The 27,244-nt window shown below is 40.0% G+C and overlaps 1 protein-coding gene across 43 annotated transcripts in view; it reads right to left on the bottom strand.

The window, feature by feature from the left end:
- Nucleotides 1–27,244, bottom strand: part of EYA4 (EYA transcriptional coactivator and phosphatase 4) — a 296,887-nt gene that overhangs the window by 208,515 nt on the left and 61,128 nt on the right. For all 43 annotated transcript variants that reach the window (XR_011522142.1, XR_011522141.1, XM_070557212.1 and 40 more), the window contains exon 2: nt 19,663–19,764. Coding sequence is in view for 41 of the 43 variants with exons in the window: in XM_070557212.1 (XP_070413313.1) it covers nt 19,663–19,695 (33 nt within the window). In the remaining 2 variants the exon portion in view is untranslated. The remainder of the gene's footprint in view (nt 1–19,662; nt 19,765–27,244) is intronic.

Raw genomic sequence — 27,244 nt, 5'->3', positions numbered from 1 at the left:
GCTGATCTTGGAAAGCTGGAAGATGCAGGGGCCTAAAGGGCATAGAGGCTGGAAACACCTAGGGTACCACAGTGTTGTCTCATCCACCCTGTTCTGGCTTACCATCCTGGATCTGTGTTTCTCGGACTTTAAGACCTTTAAGAATATGATCTGTGGAGTCTAATTTAAGAAATATTAAGCAATTAGATTAGATAAATGCTGGCTCTATATGATCAGTTGGAGCCAATAAAATATAATTAAAAATGCAAACTACAATACTAAAATTTCATAGAGGTACTTGGTTATAAGGTCATGGGTCATTCACATGACCCAAAAATCTGCATAGTAATTTTGTTTGCTCAAATATATAATATTTTGGAAGTTTTTATAAAGAATTTGAACCCATCTCCTCAAGAGCTATGTCTGTAGACCCCTGGGTATACAGACTCAACATGAGAAACATTGTGCTGTATCATTTCTCAATCATAATGGACATATAGCCCACTTCCATTTCATAGGCATCCTGACCTCCAATCCAACCATATCCGTCAACTCACACACACTTCATTTCTTCCAACCTGGTTTCTAACCTAACCACTTAAGTATAACCACACTCTTCCTTATTTCCAGTGATCTCTACATGCTCAAGGTGAGGAAGATCTTCTAAAACAGTCACTCCACAAATTCTGCGTAAGACACTATCCTACAGGCTGTAGTAGATGAAACGAAGACCAAGACGTGGTCCTGCTTGAAGAAATTACAATGAGGCTGTGGAGCCCTGAGATAAACAAATTAATATATAGTCTACAATATAACTCAATAAAGTATTCTAAACTTGCACTTGTTTTTACACTGCTTTGAATTTTTAAGATGTATTTCATAAGTGACTCATATTTTATTACGTTACTTTGCTTCTCAAATTAGGGTTTAAGAGACATGCTCAAAATCCCAAGATTAAATATAGTACATATACAATGGAATACTACTCAGCCATAAAAAAGACAAAACTGTCCCATTTGCAACAACATGGATGGACCTTGAGGGTATGATGTTAAGCGAAATAAGCCAGACAGAGAAAGACAAATACTGCATGATTTCATTCATATATGGAACAAATACATGGATAAAGAGAATAGACTAGGGGTTACCAGAGGGGAAAGAGGTTGAGGAGTGGGTGAAAGGGGTAAAGGGGCACATATGTAAGGTGACAGACAAAAGTTAGACTACTGGATGGGGCTGGCCCCGTGGCCGAGTGGTTAAGTTTGAGTGCTCCGCTGTAGGCGGCCCAGTGTTTCATTGGTTCGAATCCTGGGCGCGGACATGACACTGCTCATAAAACCACGCTGAGACAGCGTCCCACATGCCACAACTAGAAGGACCCACAACGAAGAATATACAACTATGTACTGGGGGGCTTTGGGGAGAAAAAGGGAAAAAATAAAATCTTAAAAAAAAAAAAGTTAGACTACTGGAGGTAAGCACAATGAAATCCACTCAGAAATTGATAAATAATGATGTACACCCGAAATTACACAATGTTATAAACCATTATGATCTCAATAAAATTACTGAAAAAATAAAAGGTACGTCTTCTTGGAGCATCACTCTCATCACTGTTTGAGGTCAGGGGAGAGACAGTGCTTGAGTGACATAATTTAACTATTAAGTTTTTATAAGTTATTTTACATTTTAAAACATAAAGATATATTACAGAGGAGAACACAAAATGTAAGTGATTTTTTCAAAATCAATCATGAGCCTTCCAAGAAGCTTCCTCTGAGACTTTCCACGGACTACTACAGACTCCATCTTCAACTTGCTGTAAAGAGGTGTAAAGGATGTCTGTTCCTGCCACTGCTCTTCAATCTAGTACTAGAGGTTCTAGCCACGGTGACAAGGCAATACCGAGAAATAAAAGGCATTCAGATTGAGGAATGAAAAGGAAAACTGTCTTTATTCACAGAAAATATGATCGTCTATATAGAAAATGTAATATAATAAACCTAGTGATTACTTGGCAAGGTTGCATAATAAAAGATCAACTTATTTCCACATACAAGGAATGAACGATCATAAATTGAAATAAAAAATTTTTGCAAGAGCATCAAAAATATGGAAGACTAAGGCATGAATCTGAGAAGCTGTGTAAGACTTGGATGCTGAAAACTACAGAACATGGCTGACAGCAATTAAAGAAGACATGAATACACGGGTCAGAAGACTTCAGAGACTGTTAAGATGTCAGTTCACCCCATTGTTCTATAAATTCAAGACAATGCCAATCTGAATCCCAGCAAGTTTGTTTTCCTCTTCTTTTCTTTTCTATTTTTAATTAACAAGGTACTAAGACCAGGAAAAGACAAGACCTAGACTGGGAGAAAATGTCTACAAAGTACATATTTGAGAAAGGATTTGTATCCAGAATACACACACACACACACACACACACACACACACACACACACACGCCATTTGTTACATTTAAATTATATCTCCATAAAAATTTGAAAATTAAAACAAATAAGGCAATCCCTAGTTTCAGAAGGATTCTTATTTAAAAAACCAGTTTCAAGAAGCACGGGATTATGTGATCCTTAGGGTCAGGGACAATAACTTCTATTTTTTTCTTTCCTTTCTACCAAGGACTGAAACCACACACACAAGTCTTAACAAATAGAACAGAATATCTGAATTCATAAATATAATTCTCTCACAAGCAAGAAGTCTGGAAGGAGGATGTGCCAGGCTTGGCAGCTCAATAATTTCATCAAGGACACAAGTTCTCTCTGTCCTTCTGCTTGGCCATCCTTAGCATTTTGGCTTTTCATTCTTAGGCTTATCACCTCATTGTGAGAGAATGGCTAATGCGTCACATTCTCCTGCAACAGCCTCCAGAGCAGAAAGCAGTGGAGGACGAGAGAAAGGAGTGCTGATTCCTGCAGCCCTCTATTTAGATGGAAAAAGACCTGGCCCAGAAGCCCTTGCTCCACTTGCCCAATGCTGTCAAAAAGACTAAGATCCCCATAACTCTGGCTTCAACCAATTTGACACATAGGGCAGTGGGTGGCCTTGAACAAAACCAGGATTCTGTTAACAAAGAAGAAAAGTGGTAAATAACTATTTAGGAGGCAAGTGAAAATGTCTTCTACCATTGTTGGCTAGTAATCCAAACAGAAACCCTGAACAGCTTTTTCTATCACTGAGGTACTTATTAACTCCTTATTCTCCATATTCTAGAAAAGGAGCATGAATATGAACATTTAATTATTTATTCATAGAGTCTCCCTACTTTAAAAAAAGAAAGTATTTTTGGTGGTTTATGATACAACACACTCTTTAAAAAGCATTAAATAACCTAAGCCAAGTTGAAAGAAAGAGCGAGAGGGTGTGTAGCAGAGATGTTGGTAACTGTGACGTGTACCAGAATACAGGGTTTGAAAACCCACTGCTGCCACCGAGCACAGAGATTTCTGACTCTCAAAGAAACAAAAACAAAACTAAAAATACGACTGATTAAATAGTTCTTGATGTGGTCAATACAGAATATGAAATAGTAACCTTCTTTGCAATGCTTCGATCATTTCTCAAGATCAGTTTCATTTTTACTAATACCATTTTCTAATGACATGTTCTTCAGAAACAATTAAAATCAGTTCACATTCTCTGTGCGACTGAGCACTACCATTGGGTTCAGCATAAGAAGCCTCAACTTTATTCTATCGAGGATGAGAAATACTGGCTAAGGGTTTTCAATGGGTTATAGAATACTGGGAATTGAATAGGGCGGGGAATTCATGTGGATTCTGATCAGTCTGAAACTTTCAGTAAAGGTTTACCCTGTGTGATTTCAAAAAATTCATCAACGAAAGTTTTCTAGACTCAAAACTTCAACAAATGTCATAGCTGAACGCACTGGGACATGAAAAAGCCAAGCACCATGGGACGGTAAAGAATACAGGCTGGGACTCAAAGCCCAGGCTTGAATCCTGACTCTGCCACCCCCGGCTGTGGAAACAACCTCTTGAATGGCCCTGGTCCTCAGTTTCCTGTAACCACATCCATGAAATGATAGAGTTGGACTGCTTGGTCTCTGCTGTCTCCTCAAGCTTTAACACGCGAAGACTGTGCCAAAGGGACAACATTTAGAAAAAGGACAAAAATATTTAAATAGACATACTTCACTTTCTGGGGTGTTTTTCACATACATCCAGATGTCAAAGGATATTGTTTAGTTTTGTTTTAAAGTCTGAAAAAAATTTTAACAACACAAAAATTTTCCTTTTCTATCAATTCCAAAATTTGTTACTTGTCCCAAAAACCAAGAAAATCTGGCACTAGGAGTACATTTTTCCCCCCAATTCCTTGTATAAAGATTGATACATTCAATCTGATGGAATCTAACAGTAAAGCAACTTCCAGCTTAAGATCCCAAGATCAACATTCAATCCACGTTTGTGTAACAAACAACAACACCCTGAAGGCCTTCAATTAATTCACTTAAATCTCAAGCTTGACATTAAGGGCTCAAGAATGAAAATAATCTACATACAATTCCAATGACTGTGCAAAAAGCAATAAAATAAACTAAGGGGAAAAAATTAGTCTAGCATTAAAATATTAAACCAGAAACATTCAGTATAAAATGTACCACCTTGAAGATTAGCAAGCTCATTTAACATTCTAAAGTAATTGTGCATAAGCTGAAATGATCATTAATGATTCTGCAGAGGAATTTAAGCACAATGGAATGTATCTGAATCATCCAAAAAGTAAGCAGATACAATCATGGCATCATATAAATGCACAGCAGCCGAGTGCTCAGAAAGGCTTCTTATCCAAGCCTGGATAACAAGTCACTTAAAAAACATTTAAACACCTCTCATGATTTTTCACAAGGGTTTTCCAACAAAAATTATTTTCCTAGGATAATATGCAAGTCCTTTAATTCTGAATGACTTTCAAAATCTAAGATATTAAACAAATAAACAAAACAAGAAAAAAGCATCAGTCTAGCTGGGATCCCAGCCAATGAAAACTGTACTTCATGGAAGAAAAATAAGTCCACAGCCTCACAGCGAGGATGGAGACAATCACTCCAAACATAAATGAGTGTGGATGTTATTATGCAAATCAGAGTACTGAAGAAAGAGGAAACAGCCAGTCCTGGGGTGAGTGACCAGAGGTGACTACCTTTAAGAGTCCATGAAGGACACATGCCCGGTTAGACATCTAGGGTTAGTGGTACCCTGACATTGTCTCTCTCATCTCATGACGATGCTCTCAGAACTGAAGTCATAAAGGCTTTTTACTTGGACCTTACAGCCCTTCAGGCTTACTTCCCTTCATACTAATATTTGAAGCATTGTTACAGCTTGTGACATCTACTCTACATGTTTCATTACTTAATACCATAACTAAACTATGACCATATGTAGTTACGCCATATGCAAAAGCATATAATGTATACCAATTTGCCAAAGTTATGTATTTCAAAACCACTGATTACGTGCAGCAGTTATCAAATACCTACATTTTATAAGATTTGTGAAACCAACAGAAAACTCTTTGAGGCAGGAGCTATTCAGACAAAAGCTAATTAAAGTAAGAGTGTGAAACTATAAGGTATAAAGACAACCTAGCCAATGTGAAAAACAACTGTAACACAGCTGTAAACCTTTGTTGAATAAATATCTTAACTTCCTGTGCATGACTTTAATCTATTGTTTAATTCCGGGTCAAAATGAAGTAACCCAAATATGCACTCTGTTATATAAAAGGCCCAGAGGATGAAATTACATCTCTCTCTAATAAGGTCCTTTGAAATCCTATACGAGAGTAACTTAGCAGCCAAATTATTTTTCTTCTGCTAATGTTGATTGAGCAGTAAATAACAACTAAGAGAAAAACAAACATGTAAAATTAAGTGTTTCAGAACTTTGTTGAGGTTTCTTACATGACCCTGACCTACCCAAAATTTTAGTACAAGTTCAAATGCAATCATTTCATCAATCTCTAAAGATAGCAACAGTGCAATGCAATTTTCAGGAGGTTGATTTTAATTTCCAGATGTTAAATAGCTGTATACAAAAGTATTCAAATTTCAGTGCTGAGGTTGAAACAAATTAAAAAGTCTTATTTGAAAACAGCGCTGCTGTGACGGCCTTAGCCTGATGACGCACTTAAGCCCTCTCCGCGTCCGCTTCTGCATCTGTGAGGTGAAGGGTTTGCAGAGGGTAATCTCCCAGGGCCCGAGCACCTGTGAAGCAAGTCCCCAGCCCTCCGTACCAAGCATGGCAAGAGGAAAAGGAGACAAAGTGGGCAAGACGTTTAACGCGAAAGAGATGTGAGTGTGCCCTTGAATCTTCCTAAAGATCCTGGTGTAGAAAAACCAAGACAGACTCCAAGGCCCACCTAAGCCCTTTTATAATCAGCAGCTTGAAAAACAAATACTATCTATTCTATAGTCATCAGTCTTCACATCATTTCTGGTGATAGATCTGAGAATTAAAGAAAAAGAAAAAAACGGACAAAGATGGAATTTTTTTTCTTCTCGTGTATTAAAACTCAAGATTTTTGTCGAAGGCACGAGTCAGAGCGAAGGACTGAAGAATAAATAGGGCATTTTCCCAGCAGATTCGCCCAGCAGTTATTGTTGGCTTAGAAGCCAGATTGCCTGAGTGAAAGTCCTGCCCCCTCCCACTAGCTGGGCGACTGCCACCTATCCACTGGGGACAGTATCAGTGCCCACCTCATCGAGCCGTAGTGAGAGTTAAACGGATCAATAATACATAAAGCAGGCAGCGAGGACCACGTGAGTGTTAGCTGCGAGCATCGGGAGCTCACAATCCAGGTACAACCCACTGTCCACATGTGGCAGCCACAGCACTTCGGGCAAAACAATGGCAGCTAAGCAAAGCTAGCAGGCAGTGTCTGTCCTTTCTGTCATAACTCTCCTCGGCTCTCTGTGCCATCTTTCTTCCACCTTGCTACCCTGGCTCCTGTCAAGAGAGTTCACATGAACTTCTTACTATATTCACCCTTACCAGGGTATTGGTATCCTAAAGAAGTCTGAGAAGAGACACCAATCTTTAATCCAAGAAGATATGAAATGACACAATTTCATGTACTGTAAGACAAGCACTTTTTCATCTGACTCAACTGTCAAATTTGACCCAACCACATCTAAATAAATAGGCTCTTCTTTTTGTTGGATATTCTGACGTCCAAAGAAAACAGAGCGAGCAGCTTCTTCCAAAGATGAGAGGTATTTTCATTAACCGCAAAAGAGTTTTTCTCTTGTCATTTCTTAATGACTTCAATGCAAAAAAATAAACTTTCGATGCTAACACACAGTCTTAAGTTCCAGTCAATGTGACCTACTTTGCTAAAGGAAAACTGAAAATGTCTCTCAATTATCCATGTATTGAGTTCTAGGAGATCGCCCACCATTTTTTAAAATAATGGCTATTGCTAATCTTCTTTATACAACATAAACCCTTAATCCTACCATGCTTCCACCCACTTTCTGATCTTGTGTGAACAAATGCACTTCCCTCCTAAGTTACTACATAAAGGAATGCCATCAAGGGAGAGCAGCTGGGAATATGCAAGGATACACGCATTCTCTAACACTGTCAGAGTCAAGGGTATTACCTCTGCCTCATGCCAACATTACCTTCTTCATTCTGACCTCCACTAAATCCTGTTAATTATCCTTCTGGAACAACTGGAGTCTATTCTCCAGTGCATCCTTCCCCCCTGTCATCAACCTCCTCTTGTTTGGAAAAGGTCCTCCCTTTGATGACAGTTCTACTTCTCTTTAAACTCATGAGCTTCTCGTACCTCCTTGTCATCTTCTCTGCATTGAATCTCTGAGATGCCTCTTCTCGCCACAACTCTAATAGGACTGGATTCTGAAGTGCCACCATGACCTTTTATTCAGGGAAATAAAACAGCCTTTTTCTCAGCCCCCGTTCTCCTCGACCCTTGAAATGTCAGGCAGGGATGATCGATTCCCCCTGGAAGTTATCTTGGTCGCTGGCTCTGAAGACAGTCGTAACCTGATCTTTCTTTTGGTTCCTTAACTATCTCAGTCTCTCCTGATCCATCTTTCTCCGTCCACCTCATAAACCTGGGATTCTCCTAGGTTGAGCCTTATCCTTCTGCCCTTTTGCCAGAAATCATATCCTCCTATATGCAGCACCTCAAGGAAAATACTGTTCTGGTGTACGTGGTCAGCCTAGACAGCTCCTCCAGGGCACAACAGACCTACACCAGTTACTAGTTTGACGCATTCTCAAAAGTTCTAAATTCAGACACATCTTTCTCTGCCCTTAAGTTACCGACACCTGCTCCTGAACCCTCTTACTGTAACTCCTAAGCTTGAAACTCCAGGATAATCCTTGCCTTTTCCTTCTCCACATCCACCATTCACCCTTCCTCCTATTAACCCTATTTGGCTAGTTACCAAGTTCAGCAAACTTCCTTTTCAAGTTCTTTTCATTGACTCTTTCCATGCTTTCTTTCCACTGTCACATCATTAGTTTAGGCCAAGAGTTGGCTAAGTATGGTCCACAGTCTGCCACCTGTTTATGTAATAAAGTTTTATCGGAACACGGCCCTGCCTATTCATTTATGTATTGTCTATGGCAGCTCCCACACTCCACCAGCAGAGGTGAGCAGCTGCACAGAAACCGTATGGTCAGAAAACCCAAAATTATTTACCGTCTTACCTTTCACAGAAACAGTCTGCTGCCTCTGCGTTAGGCCCTTTTAGGCTCACACACAAACTGCTTCCCGATCCCTAACCATCTTCCATGCCCAGTTTCACACCTTCACTAATCTTCCTACCATCTGGTTAATTTTCCTAAAACATCATTCTAAAAATATTACTCTCTTGCTCAAAGATTATGTGGCTTTCCATTATGTCTAAGATAAAAAGTCAAAAAAGACAGGGCAGTATCTTATCCATCTGTGTCCTTCAGGCAGTGACAAGCACCACGCTGGACACCGAGTAACATGTAAATACCTAAGCTTGGCGTCAAAGCTCCTTTCAGCCTGGTCTCAGGACTTCTCAGCCAGGTTTCCCACCGCTCTGCATCTGCATCCCCACAAAGCTTCTGACTCAGTAATTCCAATCCATCCACAGTTCCTGGGCATGCCTTACTGCTACAGAATTCACACTTTTGCGTCTTCGTTCCTGATACTGGCCAGGTGAGGACCCACCCTCTGGTGTGCATACAAATTTACCCTGCCTTTCAAGATCCAGTTAAGGTATGAATTAGACTATCTATAATTTCTTTCTTGACCTTTCTTGAACAGTTTCCCCAATGATAACATAGTCCTTATTATTCTATACTGTTAACCTGACAATGCTATTTTGCTTTCTTGCTTAAATTCGGTATTACCATGTGTTTGTCTTTTCATCCCAGTTCTCTCAAAATTTAGCATTAATATAGCATATTATATTAAATGTTCAGGTATACCTGCTCAAATATTTTTCAGGAAGTAAGTATATAAACAAATAACTCATTGAAAGCAGATACAATAAAGATCAGTGACTCCTGTCTCTCCCCAGAAGACATCTGTCCAAATCTAGGGACATTTTTGACTGTCACTAAAGAGAGAATGGGGGAGGGAAGGAAGTGCTACTGACATCTAGTGGGTAGATACCAGAAACGCTTCTAAACATCATACAATGCACAGGACAGTCCCTCACCATAAGGAATCATCTGGCGCCAAATGTCAATAACTCTGAAGTGGAGAAACTCTGATGGAGATGAGTTCTTTGCTAGGTTGTATCTCCAAACACAGCAATGAGAAAATCATAAATACTTGTTCACTATTTTCTTCTAAATATTTATGGCTTTTTGTTACTTCGACGGAAAACACCAAGAGGTGAATGATGTCTCACTACCTATTCAGCCATGTGCTGGCTCCTTTGCCCTTGAGAGAAGTGAACCCAGCAATCAGTAACCTGCATATAATATGCGATTGTTGGAAAATTTGGAAGAAAGCACATCGAAGGAGAATTCACTGAGTGTGGCAACATACACATGTGGCATAACTCAGTGATTACTAGTGTTATGGTAGTAGGACCAAGAAGCTGTCTGAAGTAAACTGACATCTCCGTCACCTCTAAAACTGGGTGCCCCAGAGCTCAGTCCTTTTAATTTGTCTCTATCTAGACTTACTTTCTTGGTGATCTCAATGAATAACATTTCTTTAAATACTATTGATACCCTGAAGCCTCCCAAATTTATATTTGAAGTCCAGTCTTCTCTCCTGAGATCCAAACAGTTATATCTAATGGACTCTCCAACATTTCCACACATATGTGTAATATCAGGTAAAATGTAATGTGTCTCTATTAACTCAGTGGCTTAATACTCTCCTGGGAATCTGTCCTCTGTGCTGTGCCTCAGCAATCCAGTCTTCCTCAATCTCTGGGCTCCGCCATCTTTCCCTGAAGCCTCCTCCTCTTTCATCATGATGGGTGAATGCAGAGACCAAAGAATCGCTCCACGGCTTCTCACTGCCTCAGCCTGGAAATGATACGCACATCACTGCCCCCTGCATTTCATGCACCAACACTGCTTATGTGGTCCCGTCTAAACATAAGGAGGCTAGGAAGTGTAGTCCTCGATGCACCAGAAGAGAGGAGTATGAAACAGGATTGGTGAAAGCATGGCAATATTTCTGCTACCACGTCTAAAACTGAACTCCTGATCTCCACTCTCAATCTGTTCCTTCTAAGTCATCTCATCTCAGTAAATGCCAATCCTATCCTTCCACTGCTCAGGACAAAGACCTCGAAGTCATCTTTGACTTCTCTGTGTCTCTCACAATCCCCATCCAATCCATCAGCGAGTCATCTTGGCTCTCCCTTCAAAGCATATCCCGAATCCAACCATTTCTCACCAGCTCCACTGCTCTCTTGTCCATTTCACATCTGGAAACTTAGAATAGTCCAGGTTCTACTCTTGTCACCATACAGTCTATTTTCAACAGAGCTGATGGGGTGATCTCTTAAAAACTTAAGTCACATTATGCCATCCCTAGGCTCAAAACCCTCCAATTCCTTCACATGTCACTCAGAGAAGAGCTCCAGCTCTTATAATAGCCTAAAACCCCTCCTCAATCTGTGTGCCTCCAGCTCCACACTCCCATCCTGATGACTTCCGTATCTCCACCACTGCCACCAACACTGGCCTCCTTTCTATTCCTCAAACATACCAGGCATGCTGCCACCTCACATTTTTCACAGTGACTGTTCCCTCTAACCAAAACCACTTTCCCCAAATACCCACAGGGCTCGTTCCTTCACCTCCTTTGAATCTTTGCACAAATGCCATCTTCTCAGTGAGGTCCCTGACTAGTCTCCAAAAACTGTAGCTTCTCCCACCTACCCAACTTCCTTCCAGAACTTCCTGTCCTGCTTTCTGCTTTATTTGGGGGGGTGTGTGTGCGAGGGAGATTGGTCCTGAGCTAACATGTTACAAATCTTCCTCTTTTTGCTTGAGGAAGATGGTCACTGAGCAAACACCTGTGCCAATCTTCCTCTATTTTACGAGGGATGCTGCCACAGCATGGCTTGCCAAGTGGTGTGAGGCTGGTGCCCGGGATCTGAACCTGGGAACCCCAGGCCACTGAAGCAGAGCACAAACTTAACCACTACACCACCAGGCCAGCCCCTTGCTTAATTTGGTTTTTCTCCTTGCATTTATTACTGTCTAACATACTCTATTTGTTTACTGTTTGTCTCCCCGCACTAAAATATAAGCTCCATGAGAATATTATTTGTCCATTTTGTCCACGAAGTATTTCCAACTCTTAAAACCATGCTTCAAATATAGCAGTTCTCCACAAATATTCGCTGAACAAATTAGCAGCCACTGTCCAAATCTCATTTTAAAATAACTTTAGAACTTGTCATAACATCTTACAATCTTACACTAAACTAAAATTGGGGGAGGATAAGAATCGTATTATATTTAACTTTTAATCCTTAGTTTAGCAAAGTTCCTGACAGAGATTGAGAAATCTTTAAATATTTGTTTAATTGAATGTGTTGAATTATCATTCAGTTTTCATACACTCTGCTATCTTGTGACTGCCTGTTCAAAATATTTAGTAATGAAGATCGTGCAGCTGACCTGCAATCATAGTGGAATAACTCACATTTCTCACCAAGACCCATGATATTTAAAACCTCTGCTCTTTGTTTAAATACGTTGAGATCAAGTTGAGTTGTAATGCATACTTTAAAACACCAACTTTTCCAGAAGGGTCTGAAAACCATTTAAGTTGATCAAAGCAGGTAAGATAGCGTGTTTAGCAGCACAGATTCTGGAATAAGACAACGTGAGCTCACATTCCACCAGCACAGCTTTCTAGCTGTCGTGACCTTGAATGAGATCTCTAAGCTCAGCTTCCGAATGTCCTTCCTTAGATAGGGTACAGCAGAGCCTGCCGCACGGAGCTGTGGAATGGTTTAACGAGATGGGTCACATAAAGCACTCAGCATGATGTCGATCAATGAATGCAAGCTCTTTCAATCAGTGAAGATGGGTCATCTGCTTATAGTATATAATAGTATACCTTAATAGTATACCTTATAGCAAAAGTTACATTGCATTAATTTTTCCCATTTCTCAAAATTATTAAAGCATGAAAGAAATAGATTACATTTCTCCTATGAATAGTTATTTTCACTTTAATTCATAAGGTAGACTTATTTGACAATTGATACACCATATATAAGTTGTAAATTCAGATAAGAGACTTTGGTACCCAATGGCACCATAGCTCTTACTTGCATCTATTCTAACCAAACAAAGTGCTCAAAGCTGCTGACCAACCAGGCCAGGATCAGCAGGTACCAGGCTCTGGTGCCCCCCATCCTCCTGACCAAGTACATGGCAGACTGCGCTACATTGACAACATTACTCTTCCAGTGAGCCAGGAGGGAGCTTCGGGTTCCTTCCCAACATGGGCAGCTGCTCACAGGTGCCAACTGATCACAGTTGACGGAAGAAAAGCCTAATATGCATTTCCTCTCTAGATCTTGGCAAACAGTATGCAACCACAATCCATACTCTGTATAATATAAGGCTCCCTTTCTCCATAGACATGTATATTCTAAAAATTGTGGGAAAGTTTTAATAAATTAAATTATTATTTTAGAAGGTCATAGAAGATAATTCATGGAATCTTATGAATCCTTAAACTCATGCAAAAATACAGAAATCAGAGTTAGAAAACTGTTCAAAATGAAAGAGTAAGTCTTAATGACTAATAAAAAGTAAAATATATCTAACGAATCGACTTTGTAATCTCACAGTTTAGTACTCTATTATATAACTGCAAAGTAAATTGGCAACTTGGAGTTACAACAGTTCTGAAATTGTTTGGCTTTAAGCAGCATTCCATTGAACCCTGAAGTATAGCGTCCAGTAGGATGGTGTAAAAAATACATGTTGTAAACATGATTCTTTTAACTAGTTTAGATGCCAAGTTCTTCCAAACAGATTGTACCTTCAAAAATAATAATCTGATTTTGGTTAGACTTGAAAATAACATTGTACATATCCTGCTCAAACTGATCCAGAGGACCCAAGAAAAAAGCTGGAATAATAGGGTTTCAGGATTTTGATAATGCCACATTATCAAAAACGAAAAATTTATTTAAACAGAAAATAATCAAAATAATTTCCCAGAAGAATGATGAAACACTGACAGGAACTGATGATTCTGAAGCTCTACATCTAGATGCTAAGTTGGATGGCACCTTCAATTCCACTCAACAGATAGAAACCTGTCCAAATGGCTCAGACAGCCACACAGGTTCTAAGACGGGCTAGTAGTGGCTATAGTCAAAGACGATACTATAGAATCTCTAAGAACAAGGAGCTGAGAAATAATCTGAAGTTATTTGGTATTCTAAAGGAGAAAAAAATAGACAGAAAAGAGATTAATTTACTAAACTAACTCTAGAATTTTAATACATATTATTATGAGGTTTGAGGCAAGAAAACAAATACTATTAATATCTACAAATACACATGAACTTCTAAAAATACTGCTGAAACATATAATATATAATATGGATCCAATGAATGTATATTTAGACCTCACTAACTGAAATAAGTCTTCAATGATATAAGTCAACTGATTCAGTAACATGTTGACACATGTAGGAATATTCAGGCCCTTGAGGTCTAGTATTATGGAATGTAATCCTACCACAAACTGTAACTTATTCAACCTACGGCATTTTACTTAGCAGCCATCACCATTTTATTGTATAACACACAACACTTACAATTAACAAACAGCATTTTTTTTCCAAACCTTCTAGCTTGATGATAAATTTAAGCCAGACTCCCTCTCACTTTGATAGGAATGGATCAGACCAGAAAAACTTTCTGGGAACATTCAGCACCACCTAAATAGGATTTTAAAACATCTTGATATAAGGATACTACAGAAGCTATAAAAACAATAAATATTGCTCAGCCTTTATTTGAGTACCGGGAATATAACATATTTCACAGTATCAAAGGAACTTCGATTATCAGTATAGATAATTGTTGACTTGAGTGCCATGGCAAGTCAACTCTGACTCCCAGTAACCCTGTGGACAGCGGATCAGAACCCTGCCCGGTCTTTCTGCACCATCTTCTGACCTTCCAGGGCTCTATCAGACAATGCTCCGCTGCTGTTCACAGGGTTTTCACGGTCAATTTTTTCAGAAGTGGGTGGCCAGGTCCTTCTTCCCAGTCTGTCTTAGTCTGGAAGCTCTGCTGAAACCTGTCCACCCTGGGTGACCCTGCTGGTGTTTGAAATCCCAGTGGCACAGCTTTCAGCATCAAAACAACAGGCAGCTGCTACAGTAGGACAACCGACAGACGGCTGCTGTGGGTCCCTGATCAGGACACGAACCTGGGCTGTGGCGGTAAGAGCACCAGAGCTTAACCACGAGACCACCAGGGCTGGCTGGTATAGACTCTGATCCTGCTATGTATAACCTACGTTCATACTTACTTCTATTGACAAGAACAACATTTAGTGAAAAATTGTAATAAGCTAAAATTGGACATAACTTAAACTGCTTCTAAATATGAAGTTCTAATATAGCATTTCAGTCAAATATTAAAGTTAAATCTTACTTTAACTGCTTACCTCTTAAAATTCCCTAGATCTTCTAAGCCAGACTGTAAAATAAAATCCATATACAATGAAAAAAAAATTGTTGAAGGAGCAAACTTTGGTTTGATCACGTGCTGTTAAACTAGTGTTACATGCGCGCAATTTTTAAAAATATAAGTAAAACACAAATTCATGAGCCAGTAAGCCATTCTGAGGTAACATTTTGCCTTTCTAAAGTCTGTCAGGCTATTCATCAACATACATTACTAACAGTATATAAAAGCTCTTGATGAAAACCTTTACTGAATGTCAGCAAGAATTGTGCTAAGAAGCAAGGATGCGAGATGAACAAGTACTCTTAATGTAGCAGAGAGGCAAAGAAACGGGTAAGATTTCAGTTCTGTGGGCTACGTTCTGGGATGGGGTAAATGCCGAAGGATAGGGCACACGTTGTAGAGGCCCATAACCCAGAGTGGCTGACAGCGTGGGAAGAACGAAGCAATCAGAGAGGCCTGCTCAGAGAGAGTGAAAGCCACAGTGAGTCTTCAATATTTACAAGTTTCCCAGGAAGGGAAGAGGCCAATCTTGGAAGAGGCTACAGCACTAGTAGGGCACAGAAACCTCAGAGAACCTACGAGTTTCAGGGAACCGAAAGAAGCCAGACATAGGACATGAGTGACACAGGCAAGCAATTACTGCTGTGTGCTCTACCACACGCTTGAGACCTCCTCCTGAGGGCGTGAAAGGACCTGTGAAGGATGTGAAGTAGAAGAGGATACGACTAGGTACATATTTTAGAACGACCACTCTAGAAGCTACTTAAAGCAGAAAAAGACAGTCAAGAGATAAAATAAAGCTCCAAAATAAGGAGATGGAGCAAAGAGAACAGCTTTGAGAGATATTAAAAACTAAAAATGGACAGGACTTTGAGAAAAGATGATGGCCTGTTCTCTGACTTGACTTACTCAATAGCTGATGATGCCATCCACTGAGATGGTAAGGACTGGAACAGAGAGGAAACAGAGAAAAACTAGGAGAGGAGAGCTGAGGAGTTCAATTTTCATCTGCTGAGCCTGTAGACCTAAGTACTTCTAGGCAGGGGAGATGCGCCAGCAGGTAGTTGGTGATGCAAGAATGAAGGCATACTCATTAAAGATCATCTGAAGATGTCAGGTAACTGTAACAGCAGCTAACGTTGATGAGCTTTAACCCTAGGCCAGGCATGTGCTAAGCCCTTCATCTAACTTATTATCCTCCCACTCTACACAAGAGGAAGAGTTTAAGTAATTTCCCAATGATTGAGAAATATTTAAGTGTCGGGGACGTCTGATTTCACAGTTCAGTCCTTGCCCACTAGACAACACTGTGTCATGCAAAATCCATTACAGGTTTTAGGACCTGGGTCCTAAACCTGGCTCCTAAACGTGGGTGCAATTCTAATCTCTGCTATTTAAGAGTTGTTTGACTTTGTTTACGCCATAGTGTCCTTATCTGTAAAATGGTGACAACAACCACTACATCGCACGGATATGATAAGGACTGGAGAGAGTCTATGGAAAATACTAGATGGAGTGTTCACGTGCCATAAATGGCACCTACTGGTACATCTATACCTGGAGAAAGAATTTTTCTTGAAGAAAAATAGCTATGTTCTAAGTAAATCCTCTTTCATTTTATTAACTTTCTTTTAATTCCACCCTATTTGTTCTGCATCTCAATAAACGCTAACTTTTCAAAAACTTTTGAGACGTTAACATACTCTGCAAGATTTAAAGTCATTTCAAGATTTCAACTAAGAAGAAATCATATCAATGGAAAGGGAGTTGATGCATTATAGTGATGAATATCAAAACTAGAAAACCCGAGAGCACTAAGGCATGTGGACGCTATGATGAAGAGAGCAGTAAGGCATGTGGATGCTATGATGGAGAGAGCAGTAAGGCATGTGGACGCTATGATGCAGAGAGCAGTAAGGCATGTGGACGCTGTGATGGAGAGAGCAGTAAGGCATGTGGACGCTATGATACAGAGAGCAGTAAGGCATGTGGATGCTGTGATGGAGAGAGCAGTAAGACATGTGGATGCTACAATGTAGAGAGCAGTAAGGCATGTGCATGCTGTGATGGAGAGAGCAGTAAGGCATGTGGACGCCATGATGGAGAGAGCAGTAAGGCATGTGGATGCTATGATGGAGAGAGCACTAAGGCATGTGGATGCTATCATGGAGAGAGCTTTGGACTTGGAGTCAGAAGACCTGGGTGAAGTCCCAACTCTGACGCTTACCAGCCATGCCAACGTGGGCAACACATTTAATAGTCCCAAGCATCCCTTTGCACATGAACAAGATGAACATATTGGCCTGTATGTTCTTCTAAGTCTGAGGATGCTGAAGAAGGAGGAAGGATTTATGATGTTTATAAAATCAAAGGTATTGCCATTAAAACTTGACACAAACGTCAAGCTTCCTGTGGCTTAAAGCAGAAGCACCCACTCCCGACGGTCTATCAACCCCCCACAGATCAGGAGCTTCCATCTGTCTCTGACCAGATCACAACCCTCAGGCAGAGAGCTAACGCGAGGGAGGAGAAAGAGAAAGGGAGAGTGGAGAGGATTCTTTTCTTCGCTCAAAATCTCTTCCAGGCTCACTACAAATTCAGCAGCTGGGTTTGAGCTGAGAGGCCAGAAGGTCACCCTAGATTGTTGGTTTTCAAATCTTGCTGCATGTTAATAACACTGGAAACTTAAAACAAAAGAATTTTTTTTTTTAATACTGAGCTGCACAACCCTAAAATATCCATGGGAGGAAACTAGATTTACAAGGGCTGGGTTTCACTTTGTAAAACGTGATATGAAGCATCCCAGGTAATAACCTCACTCTAAAGTCAAACAGAAAAACATATTCTCTTTAACCTCCACTGCACTGAAAACAACAATTCGAAAATCCGTTCTTGAGTAAACACACACCCTACGGTGAGTAACGGAATCTACGATCTGGGTTTGTGGGGATTCCACTTGCTCTAGCTCTGAAAGTTCCATATCCAGGAAACCCCTGGGCCTCTGGAAAACAGGAACAGCTGGTCAATCTAAAACACACACACGCACGCACACATGCACGCACCCACACAAACCTGTAAGGAGCCCTCAGAGTGTTAGAACAAAGTACAGATCAACAGAGCCCTCTCTTGAAGGATAGTCACTAAGCTGACACCACCATTTGCTCAGGTACCTACATGGTCACACCCACAGACCTCTGACACCACTGGGATCCACAGACATGCAATGGCATGGGTGACACACTGTCATGCCGACTATCATCCATTTTGCCAGAGTCCATGCTATGAATATTTAAGTTCAATAACCAGCATTAAAAGAAACCAAAAAACTACTTTGAAGCTCCTGCCTGCCCACTGCCATTTGTCTACGTTTCTAAAAAAGTCAGGTAATCTTTGAGGAATAACATCTCTACCATTTGACAGATTTTTTATAGTTTTATGGCTTTGTAATTTTTTGTTACATTTTTCCTGTAATGATGCAATATGAAACTAAAAAGTACTATAATATACAATGAAATTAGACAATGGTCATGTCTGTATGTAAGTTAAAGACTCGATTATCACTTCTTTTGAGTGAATACTTAATAGAAAACAAATTAAATCAACTTGGAATGGCCTGAATACACCAGAACAAAGATTCCTCTGTATTTTAAAGTTGAGCTCATCATAACCACATTGTTATACACAAATACACGGTCCTCGGTTGCCTGATACAAACAGACTCTAAGATGTAGTCATGATCATACAATCTAATAAAGAACAGCATCAATCGGCACAAGACACACCTGGTGGGTACACATGTCCCCTTACTTGTGATATCGATAGTGGTCTGTAGGGGAACAGCTTAGGCCACAGTTGGTGGGAATGTGGGAGTGTGGGGCAAGACCTCCCACTGACTCCAGTTCCACACACTAAAGAAATAGCATCATGGAGACACTACTAACAAATTAGCAGAAAGGCCATCTAAATCCTTTCCCTTTGAGAAATCAGAATCTTAGAATGATTGCCACGAGTCTTGTGCATTCTTCACTCTGCAAAGAGGTTAGCACAAAAGGAAAGCCCTTGAGGACTGTGGTTGCCACCCTTGAAATGAACAAGCAGCATGCTAGTAACATACTTAGGCTTCTGACATTCAACAATACGTGTACCATCTAAGCGCACCAGACGAAAACCTCATCAAGGAGGTGTGTAAAACCGTGGAGACTGTCTAAAGAACCCAGCAGCATTTCAAAGCCCTCATCTCTCTACCACCAGCTTTACAAACAGTCAATCAAGGGAGACCTCAAAATTCGATATTGTTAAGCAGGAGCAGCATAAATTTCCAAAGGTCTGCATTATGGTCTTGAAAGAGAATTTGAAAATCAACTAAAAAATATGTTTAACAAAAAACTTGCTTCTTACAATATATTCCTTTCAGTATGAGTTTGAGTAGCCTTACCACAACTTTTTCCAGCAAACCTGAGATTGGATTAGGACTTACTGATTGTTCATTTAAATCCTGGGAGTCTTCCATGTGGTTGTCTCACGTCTCCTGCCACTCCCAAGTAGAAGCAGCTTCTTCCTCCAGTTGAAAACGGACTATCTAAAACAAAAAGACGGAAACACAGGGGTAAAGTGAAAAAGTTATCTTTTTAATTTATTTGTGAAATTACTGCAACATACTGCGGTTCACATGCTAACCAGTAATCTATAGAAGCGTTATCTTTAAAGAACAAAATTCATTGATACTGTCCCTGTAGCTGATAGAAATAATGATCTGGAAAATCACATCATGGTAAAATTGGGATATGTGAGCAGCTGCTCAGGAATCCTTCACATAAACTAAAGCGCCTGAGGACAGCCTTGAGGCACGGTCTGTAACAAACACTTAGCACACTGTTTTGCCGCGAGAGCTCTGAATTAAGCAATTCACAGATTAAACATTAAGAGTTTGCATTAACCATTCACTTTCTAAAGAACATAAAATTGAGAAAATACAATGTGTATGTTAATATGATAGCTTTCTATTGCAGGAAAATTTGTCCAAATTACCAGAAGATCATTACTCAGTTCTAAAGGGTGTAATGTTATAAAATACATGCCCAATTTTAAAAAGAGGATGAAAGTAAGACTATTAGGATAAAGAAGGTATTACCAACATATATGGAAAGGACAACTGGTCAATAAACTACGGGAAAACAATCAGTTACCTAGTCAAAGAAAGTTAATCTTTACTCCACGGCATAATTAAAAACTTCTGAGACAAACTGAAGTTTAGAAAACTTTAAGAAGGGGCCAGTCTGGTGGCATAGAGGTTGAGTTTGCGTGCTCCCCTTCAGCAGTCCATGGTTCACGAATTCGGATCCCTGGTGCAGACATACACCACTCATCAAGCCATGCTGTGGTGGCATCCCACATGCAAAATGGAGGAAGACTGCCACAGATGTTAGCTCAGGGGCAATCTTCATCAAGCAAAAAGAGAGGAAGATTGGCACAGATGTTAGCTCAGAGACAATCTTCCTCAAGCAAAAAAAGGAAGATTGGCAATGGATATTAGCTCAGGGACAATCTTTCTCACCAAAGAAAAAGAAAGAGCTCTAAGAAAAATAGCATACCTTTTTTTAATTCCAAGATAGACAAGGATTTCATAATAGAAATAATGGAATATAATAGAAAAAAGCCAGACACCCCCCTTGAATACACACACACACACACACACACACACACACAATAAACAAAATTAAAAGATACACAAAAATATAAAAAATAAATATCTGCACAAATATCAAACACATGGACTAATGTCCTTCACATATAAAGTGCTCTTACAACCCAACAGAAAGGGGCATACACATTCCTACAGAAAAATGGTCCATCACCACAAAACAATGTTTAAACACCAATAAATGAAAGGCAATTTAAAATAGCAATGATACATTTCTAGCCCTTCAAATTCTAATTCAAAAAATAAAACTAAGGGCCAGCCCAGCAGCACAGTGGTTAAGTTCGCACCCTCCGCTTTGGTGGCCCGGATTTCGCTGGTTCAGATGCCAAGTGCGGACACGGCACCGCTTGGCAAGCCATGCTGTGCTAGGTGTTCCACATATAAAGCGGAGGAAGATGGGCACGGATGTTAGCTCAGGGCCAATTTTCCTCAGCAAAAAGAAGAGGATTGGCAGGAGATGTTAGCTCAGGGCTAATCTTCCTCAAAAAAAAAAAAAAATTAAATTAAAAGAACATGAGGGGTTAAAAAAATTTATGTAAAAGGTGTTCATCATAGACATAAATACAGGTATAAATTATTAAACTCACATTTTAAGGAATATCTAGTGACATCAAAAATTTCTGAAAATATAATTTAAGTGGGAAATAAGTATTCCAATCTGCAGAAACAATATGCTCCCAAATCACTTTATTGAACCTTCAGCATATGCAGGGTTTCGCTCAATTTTATATATATCTATTCACATATTCTCTACAACAACCAAGTAGACAAGGTTTTAATTTCTTTTCTTTTCTGCTTTGTAATATTGTCTACAATAAAACTGTTACCTTCCTTATTAGAACACATTTTAAAAATTAAAAAGGAAATTTAAAACGTGAATTGTAAATTGTCTTATGCATATACAAACAGAGACACAGATCACAGTTTTTTTCAATCTTAAGAGTTAAAAGTCATAAAACGGTAACTTACATGTGTGTAATGTGACAGTCTCAGTAAGTTATTGATTAAAAATACTCCAACACCAGAGAAGTGTCATTTTAAAGAAAAGCATAATTGAAAGCTCACATGAAATGGGCCCCGGAAGAGTAGATATTAAGCATACTGAAAGGTGTGGCAGTACATACATTTGAATTCAGGAAGATACGCAGGCAGGGAGTTCTAGCCTTAAAGATGTCACTTTCTGGGGTTGGGGTGTGGGCCTGAGAAATGGTGACCGGAAAAAGCCCATCTCTGTCTCTCAGCTCGCACCTCCATCTTTCTTCTCCCACCGTCCCTCATCTCCTCACACGCTGGACTGGCTCCTGGCATCAAATCTGGGTCTCCCTCTGGTCCTAATTCTTGCTGATGCTTTGCTTGCTTCTCCTACCCTAGCAGACCTCCTGATCCTTGGTCCTGAGCACTGCTCCCTCCCCTCGTGTCCAGGACCACTCCAGCTTGCTCGGGTTTGCCTTGGATATGGTGCACACCATCGTAAGTAACTGCCACTAGTCCAGCTGATGCTGACCTGTCTGCCACACGAGCCCTTCCTCCATCCTCCAGGATGGAGCTGTGGCCGATCATCTTTACAGCCATTTTCTCCTCACTACCTGGATAACACATTAGCCAAGTGCTCTCTTGAAGGGGAGAATCCGATGTTCCTTTTCACTCTAACAGGTAAATGGGGACGATGAACAGTAGAAACATTGTACCAGATTACAAACAGAAGGGACCACAGATTCAGCTAAATAAAAACAAAACAAAAACTGCCTTTCTAAACAGAGAAAAACAGCCAAAACGTAAAAGGACACAACAGATCACGGAAAATATCTTCAGTAAATATTACAAATGTGATATTGAGAACGAAGAAATTAACAAAGAAAAGTTTAAGGGCCTGTTAAGTGATTAAGCAAGAATATGAAAACACAAATCATATAAGAAGATGCAAACAAGAAACAAATATATGGAAAAGTGTTCACTCTCACAGGTGCCAAAATATGTCCATTTAAGCAACAAGTATACATTTTGGATTACCATATATATATATATTCAATAATCAAACCACTTTAAATATTGATAATACCCATTGTCAGAAAGGATACAGTGAAATGGTGTCTTCATGCAATTGCTAGTGATAATGTCAAGTTTTCTAATACTTTTAGAAAGCAATCTCACTGCATTTTAAAAGATATAAATATGTTAAACTCTTTTACCCAATATTAACTTTCCTAAGGAGTAAACTTCCTCCCAAAAAAGTCACAAGGTATTCAGTACAGTGCTATTCATTATAATCAAAACTAGAAATAGCCTCAGCTTTGTAGAGGATTGATTAAACAAACTGTGATCAATTTAATATAATGTAATGAACAATTTAATATAATGTAATAAAAACGACATAGAAACACAAAAATTATTGATTTTGTATTGTGAAAAAAATCAGAACAAAATTTTAGCTATGCTAACCCAGGTACAAGTAAGCATGCATTTGGATATTGATTAAAAGGAAACACTGAAAAATAAAAATAAGTTGATAAAGAGTTATATTTTTGGTTTCACATACTTTATTATTGCTGATTTTATTGTCTGTGCAATAAATATAATTTTATTTTTTTCCATTATAATACAAGAGGACAGATAAGTAATAGCAAATGATGCTAAAATGGTTTTACAAGATCAGCTGAAACTACAGCAGCGAAGACGAATTTTCTAAGCAGACCCTTTCTCCACGTGGCCCCTGCGGCTTCTTCCACATAGATCACATTTCGAAGCCAGAGTAGTGTCTTCAAGGGTAGACACCTTTGCTCTTTACTTGTGTTCTCTCCAGCACCTAGCTTGGTGCCCGGAAAGCGTTAGGTGTTTAATAAATATCGACTGAATGAACAACACAATAAATGGTGGATGAAATCAGGCATAATGTATCTGACGATGTGAATGAAATATTGAAACAGCCAGATAATTTAATTTTTGAAAATTCTGTTTCAAATATGTGGCTATTTTAAGAAAAATTCTGTTTTGTCCTACATTTTTCAGGTATATCACTGACTTCATCTTACTTTTCACTTTGTATAAGGACAGAAAGAGTAGAAACTTTGGGGGACGTATTATTTGCTAAACCAGAGTATGGTAACTTTTCAGAAAATTCAATACTGAGACTTAATCCACTGGTCTTTTCCTACTCGCCTGACCTAACAATAAAATATACTTATAATAATATGATCGTTGAGACCAATTTAACCTACTGTTTACTTATAATACAGCATGCTGTTTTAGTTTCCTGGGGCTGCCGTAAAAAAGGCACCATAAACTGGGCGGCTTAGAACATCAGAAATTTATTCTCTCGCGGTTCTGACAGCAAGAAGTCCCATATTAAGACACAGGCAGGTCCAGGCTCCCTCAGGAGGCTCTAGAAAAGAATCCTTTGTCTCTTCCTAGTTTGCACTGTTTGCTGACAGTCCCAGCTTCCCTTGGCTTGAATCCATCACTGAATCTCTGCCTCCATCATCACAAGTATTCCCTTCACATGGCCTTCTTCTGTGTGTATCTCTGCACCCAAAGTTCTCTGTTCTTATAAGCACACCAGTCATTGGACCAGGACCCACCCTAATCCAGTAAAAGCTCATCTTAACTTGATTACACCTGCAAAGACCTTATCTCCAAACAAGGTCACATTCACAGGTGAAGGGGTCAGAACTTGAACAGGTCCTTTAGGGGACACAATTCAACCCACAACACATGTACAGTCATCACAGCGAAATGATTATTAAGACGCGATCAAAGTTTACATGCAATTTTTCCAGAAAGTATATGTGAGAATGAAATTAAGGATACTGATCATTAGGCAAGAAGTCATCATTTTCTAGAAGCACCACCATCTCAGGGCACTGGTGATAACTTAAGTGAAATTAAAAATTAAGATTTCAGGAAAGATGTTGGAGCATAAGAGAATTAAGCAAAAACCAGCCTTTTCTGGTTCAGCACCAGTTCAGAATCTATTCAACATTCCAGTTGGGGAGTTATTTGCATCAATGTTCCATGTTACAACATAATACTTTGCTTTATGTTTCCTTAAAATTGAGATTAATTGTTACTTAGTTTAACTTTTTTACGGTAACATGAATTGCTTTCTTTGCCAAACACACTAAGGTACTAAAATATTATGAGCCCAGTGATTTTATATTATTGAACCAAGTAAAACTATCTAGGCAGACACAGTATTATTTTACATCATAATTTAGCAATGGTTGTTATGCTAAATCCTTTAACATTTAGTTTTCACAAATATATGAGAAAAAGACAAGAACACTCTTCAAATCAAGCAAGAGAAGTATTACCTCATAATAAAGATATAAAATTAAGGAATAACAGTAACCTCATGCTGTTTTATGAGGCAATAATCCAGTTCCCAGCTCTATTTCAAGGCCATTCCCCCAGAAAAGGTGAATTTAAAACAGGAATAGTAGCAACCCCACCCATTCCATGTTAGGTGATTTCTCCTCCAGTGAGGGTTTCTATACATAGAAAATTGATCATATCCTTTTCTTTAGCTCTGCTCTAGAAGTAAGCTATAAACTCGTGTCTTAGAAAATTAGAATTAAAAAAATCAACAATTCTTCTAATTTAAATACATAAGAAGTTTCATCTATCAAGTTTTAAAACAATTCTCAGAAATGGAAGGAGGCCTGGTCCAGGTGGCAGAGGCAGTGAAGGACCCCGTGCCTTAAAGAAAGAGAAGATGTTGAAGGAGTTATAGGAGTCTGTCGAGTGTGTGGATGCAGCCCTAGTGCTCTGTCTTTCTAATCAAACCTTCAGGAACAACCAGCTTGTCCGAGCATGCTCTACTCCGGCTGAAATGATGAACACGAGGGGCTCTCGGGGCCAGGGCTGGCAGGGGATGAGGACAGAAGCTGCACCTCTGGATTACGCACACCAGTGGCACAGCCTTCCACCGGTCTTTCAAGCCAGACACCGGGGCTCTGTCACTGGCTCCGAGCCCACTCCTCTCCACATTCAATAAACTACCAGTCCTATCAGCAGGTCACAGAGCTCCCTCAACTCTCTCGACGTTTCTCTCCTCAATGCCACGACAGAGCTTCAAGCCATCCTTGTCACCTGCCTCCTGAGGGTTTAAAATGGTTAAAATAAAGATCTGATTGTAGCCTCTTAAAACAATTCAGAGCTTGATCCTATCCTTAGGATAAACCAGAAATTCCTTAATCCGTCCTACTTGAAGCTGTGCAGTGCCTAGCAGAGCACCCCTCTGCCAAAACATCGCACAAAGAGGAACTGGCAGTCAGGTGCTTTTGCTCCCTGGGGCCACCGTCTGTCACCAGTAGGAGTCCTGAGGTAGCGCTCCACCTTCCTTCTCCCCTAGTCCCTGTTCCACTGTCCCCCCATTCCCTCACCTCTCATTACTGTCACAGTGCCCTGCCGCCAAGGGCTAGGCATGGCACCAGGAGTCACCTGAGAGGGGGCGCACACAGCAGAGGCCACGCCTGCCTCCTGCCACAGTGCAAAGAAAAATGGAGAGGGAAAGAGACTGCCTTCCCCTGCCCGTGTTCCAAAGGTCCAGTACACAGTGAGGGAAAGATGCAAAGATTACAGGCGGCCAAACCTGTGTTCCGGCTCAGACCCCGGGTAGGGAGGGAGGTGCTGGATAGTCCAGCCCAGAACCTCTTTTAACCCAAGTGGAGGCTTCGAAGAATCTACATACACATGCAGAATTTCCTTGGACAAGGGAAGCGGCCTTGCATTATAGACTTTTCATTCAGACAGCTCATCTATCTATCATTTGACTTCCGGATTTTCAAACGGCAAGTATATTTTCAGAAACATACCGTGTACAAAATTGAGGTTTGCTTGTATGGGGGTATATTATACACATACAAGATACATCTTACGCTGATCCACATTCAGCTTACAACCTCTTAGATTCCCCAGTCTTTTCCAGTTACACCAAATCCCTTCCACTGAATGACTCAGCGCAATCCCTTCCCATGGCTTACGATGTGGGCCTGTGAAACCACCAGGCTGAGCCTCTTCTGGTGGCAAACCATCTAGGATATAAACCTTGGGAGCTCTTCACAGCCAGGCAGAAAAAGCTGGTCAGCTAGGGAGAGACAGAAGGGAGCTGACCCAGAAAGACGAGCAGAAGCGAGGACAGCAAGAAAGTCCTGGCAGAACGTAAACCCTGGACCTGGTTACTCCAGAAGCCCCACGGTTTCTATGCCCTTCCTGCTGCTTGGTTGTTCAATTCTTCCTGGGATTCACGCGCTAGCCTCACAGTCTTCAATTAAATTCTCTGCTTTACTAAACATATTGCCTAATATAAAACTGCAATTGTATAGGAAGTCTAATGACTTACATTCTCATGACATGATTGAGA

The sequence above is a fragment of the Equus przewalskii genome, chromosome 9 (genome assembly GCF_037783145.1).
Source record: "Equus przewalskii isolate Varuska chromosome 9, EquPr2, whole genome shotgun sequence".
NCBI classification, from domain to species: Eukaryota; Metazoa; Chordata; class Mammalia; order Perissodactyla; family Equidae; genus Equus; species Equus przewalskii.
This window is presented reverse-complemented; position numbering and strand designations above follow the sequence as displayed.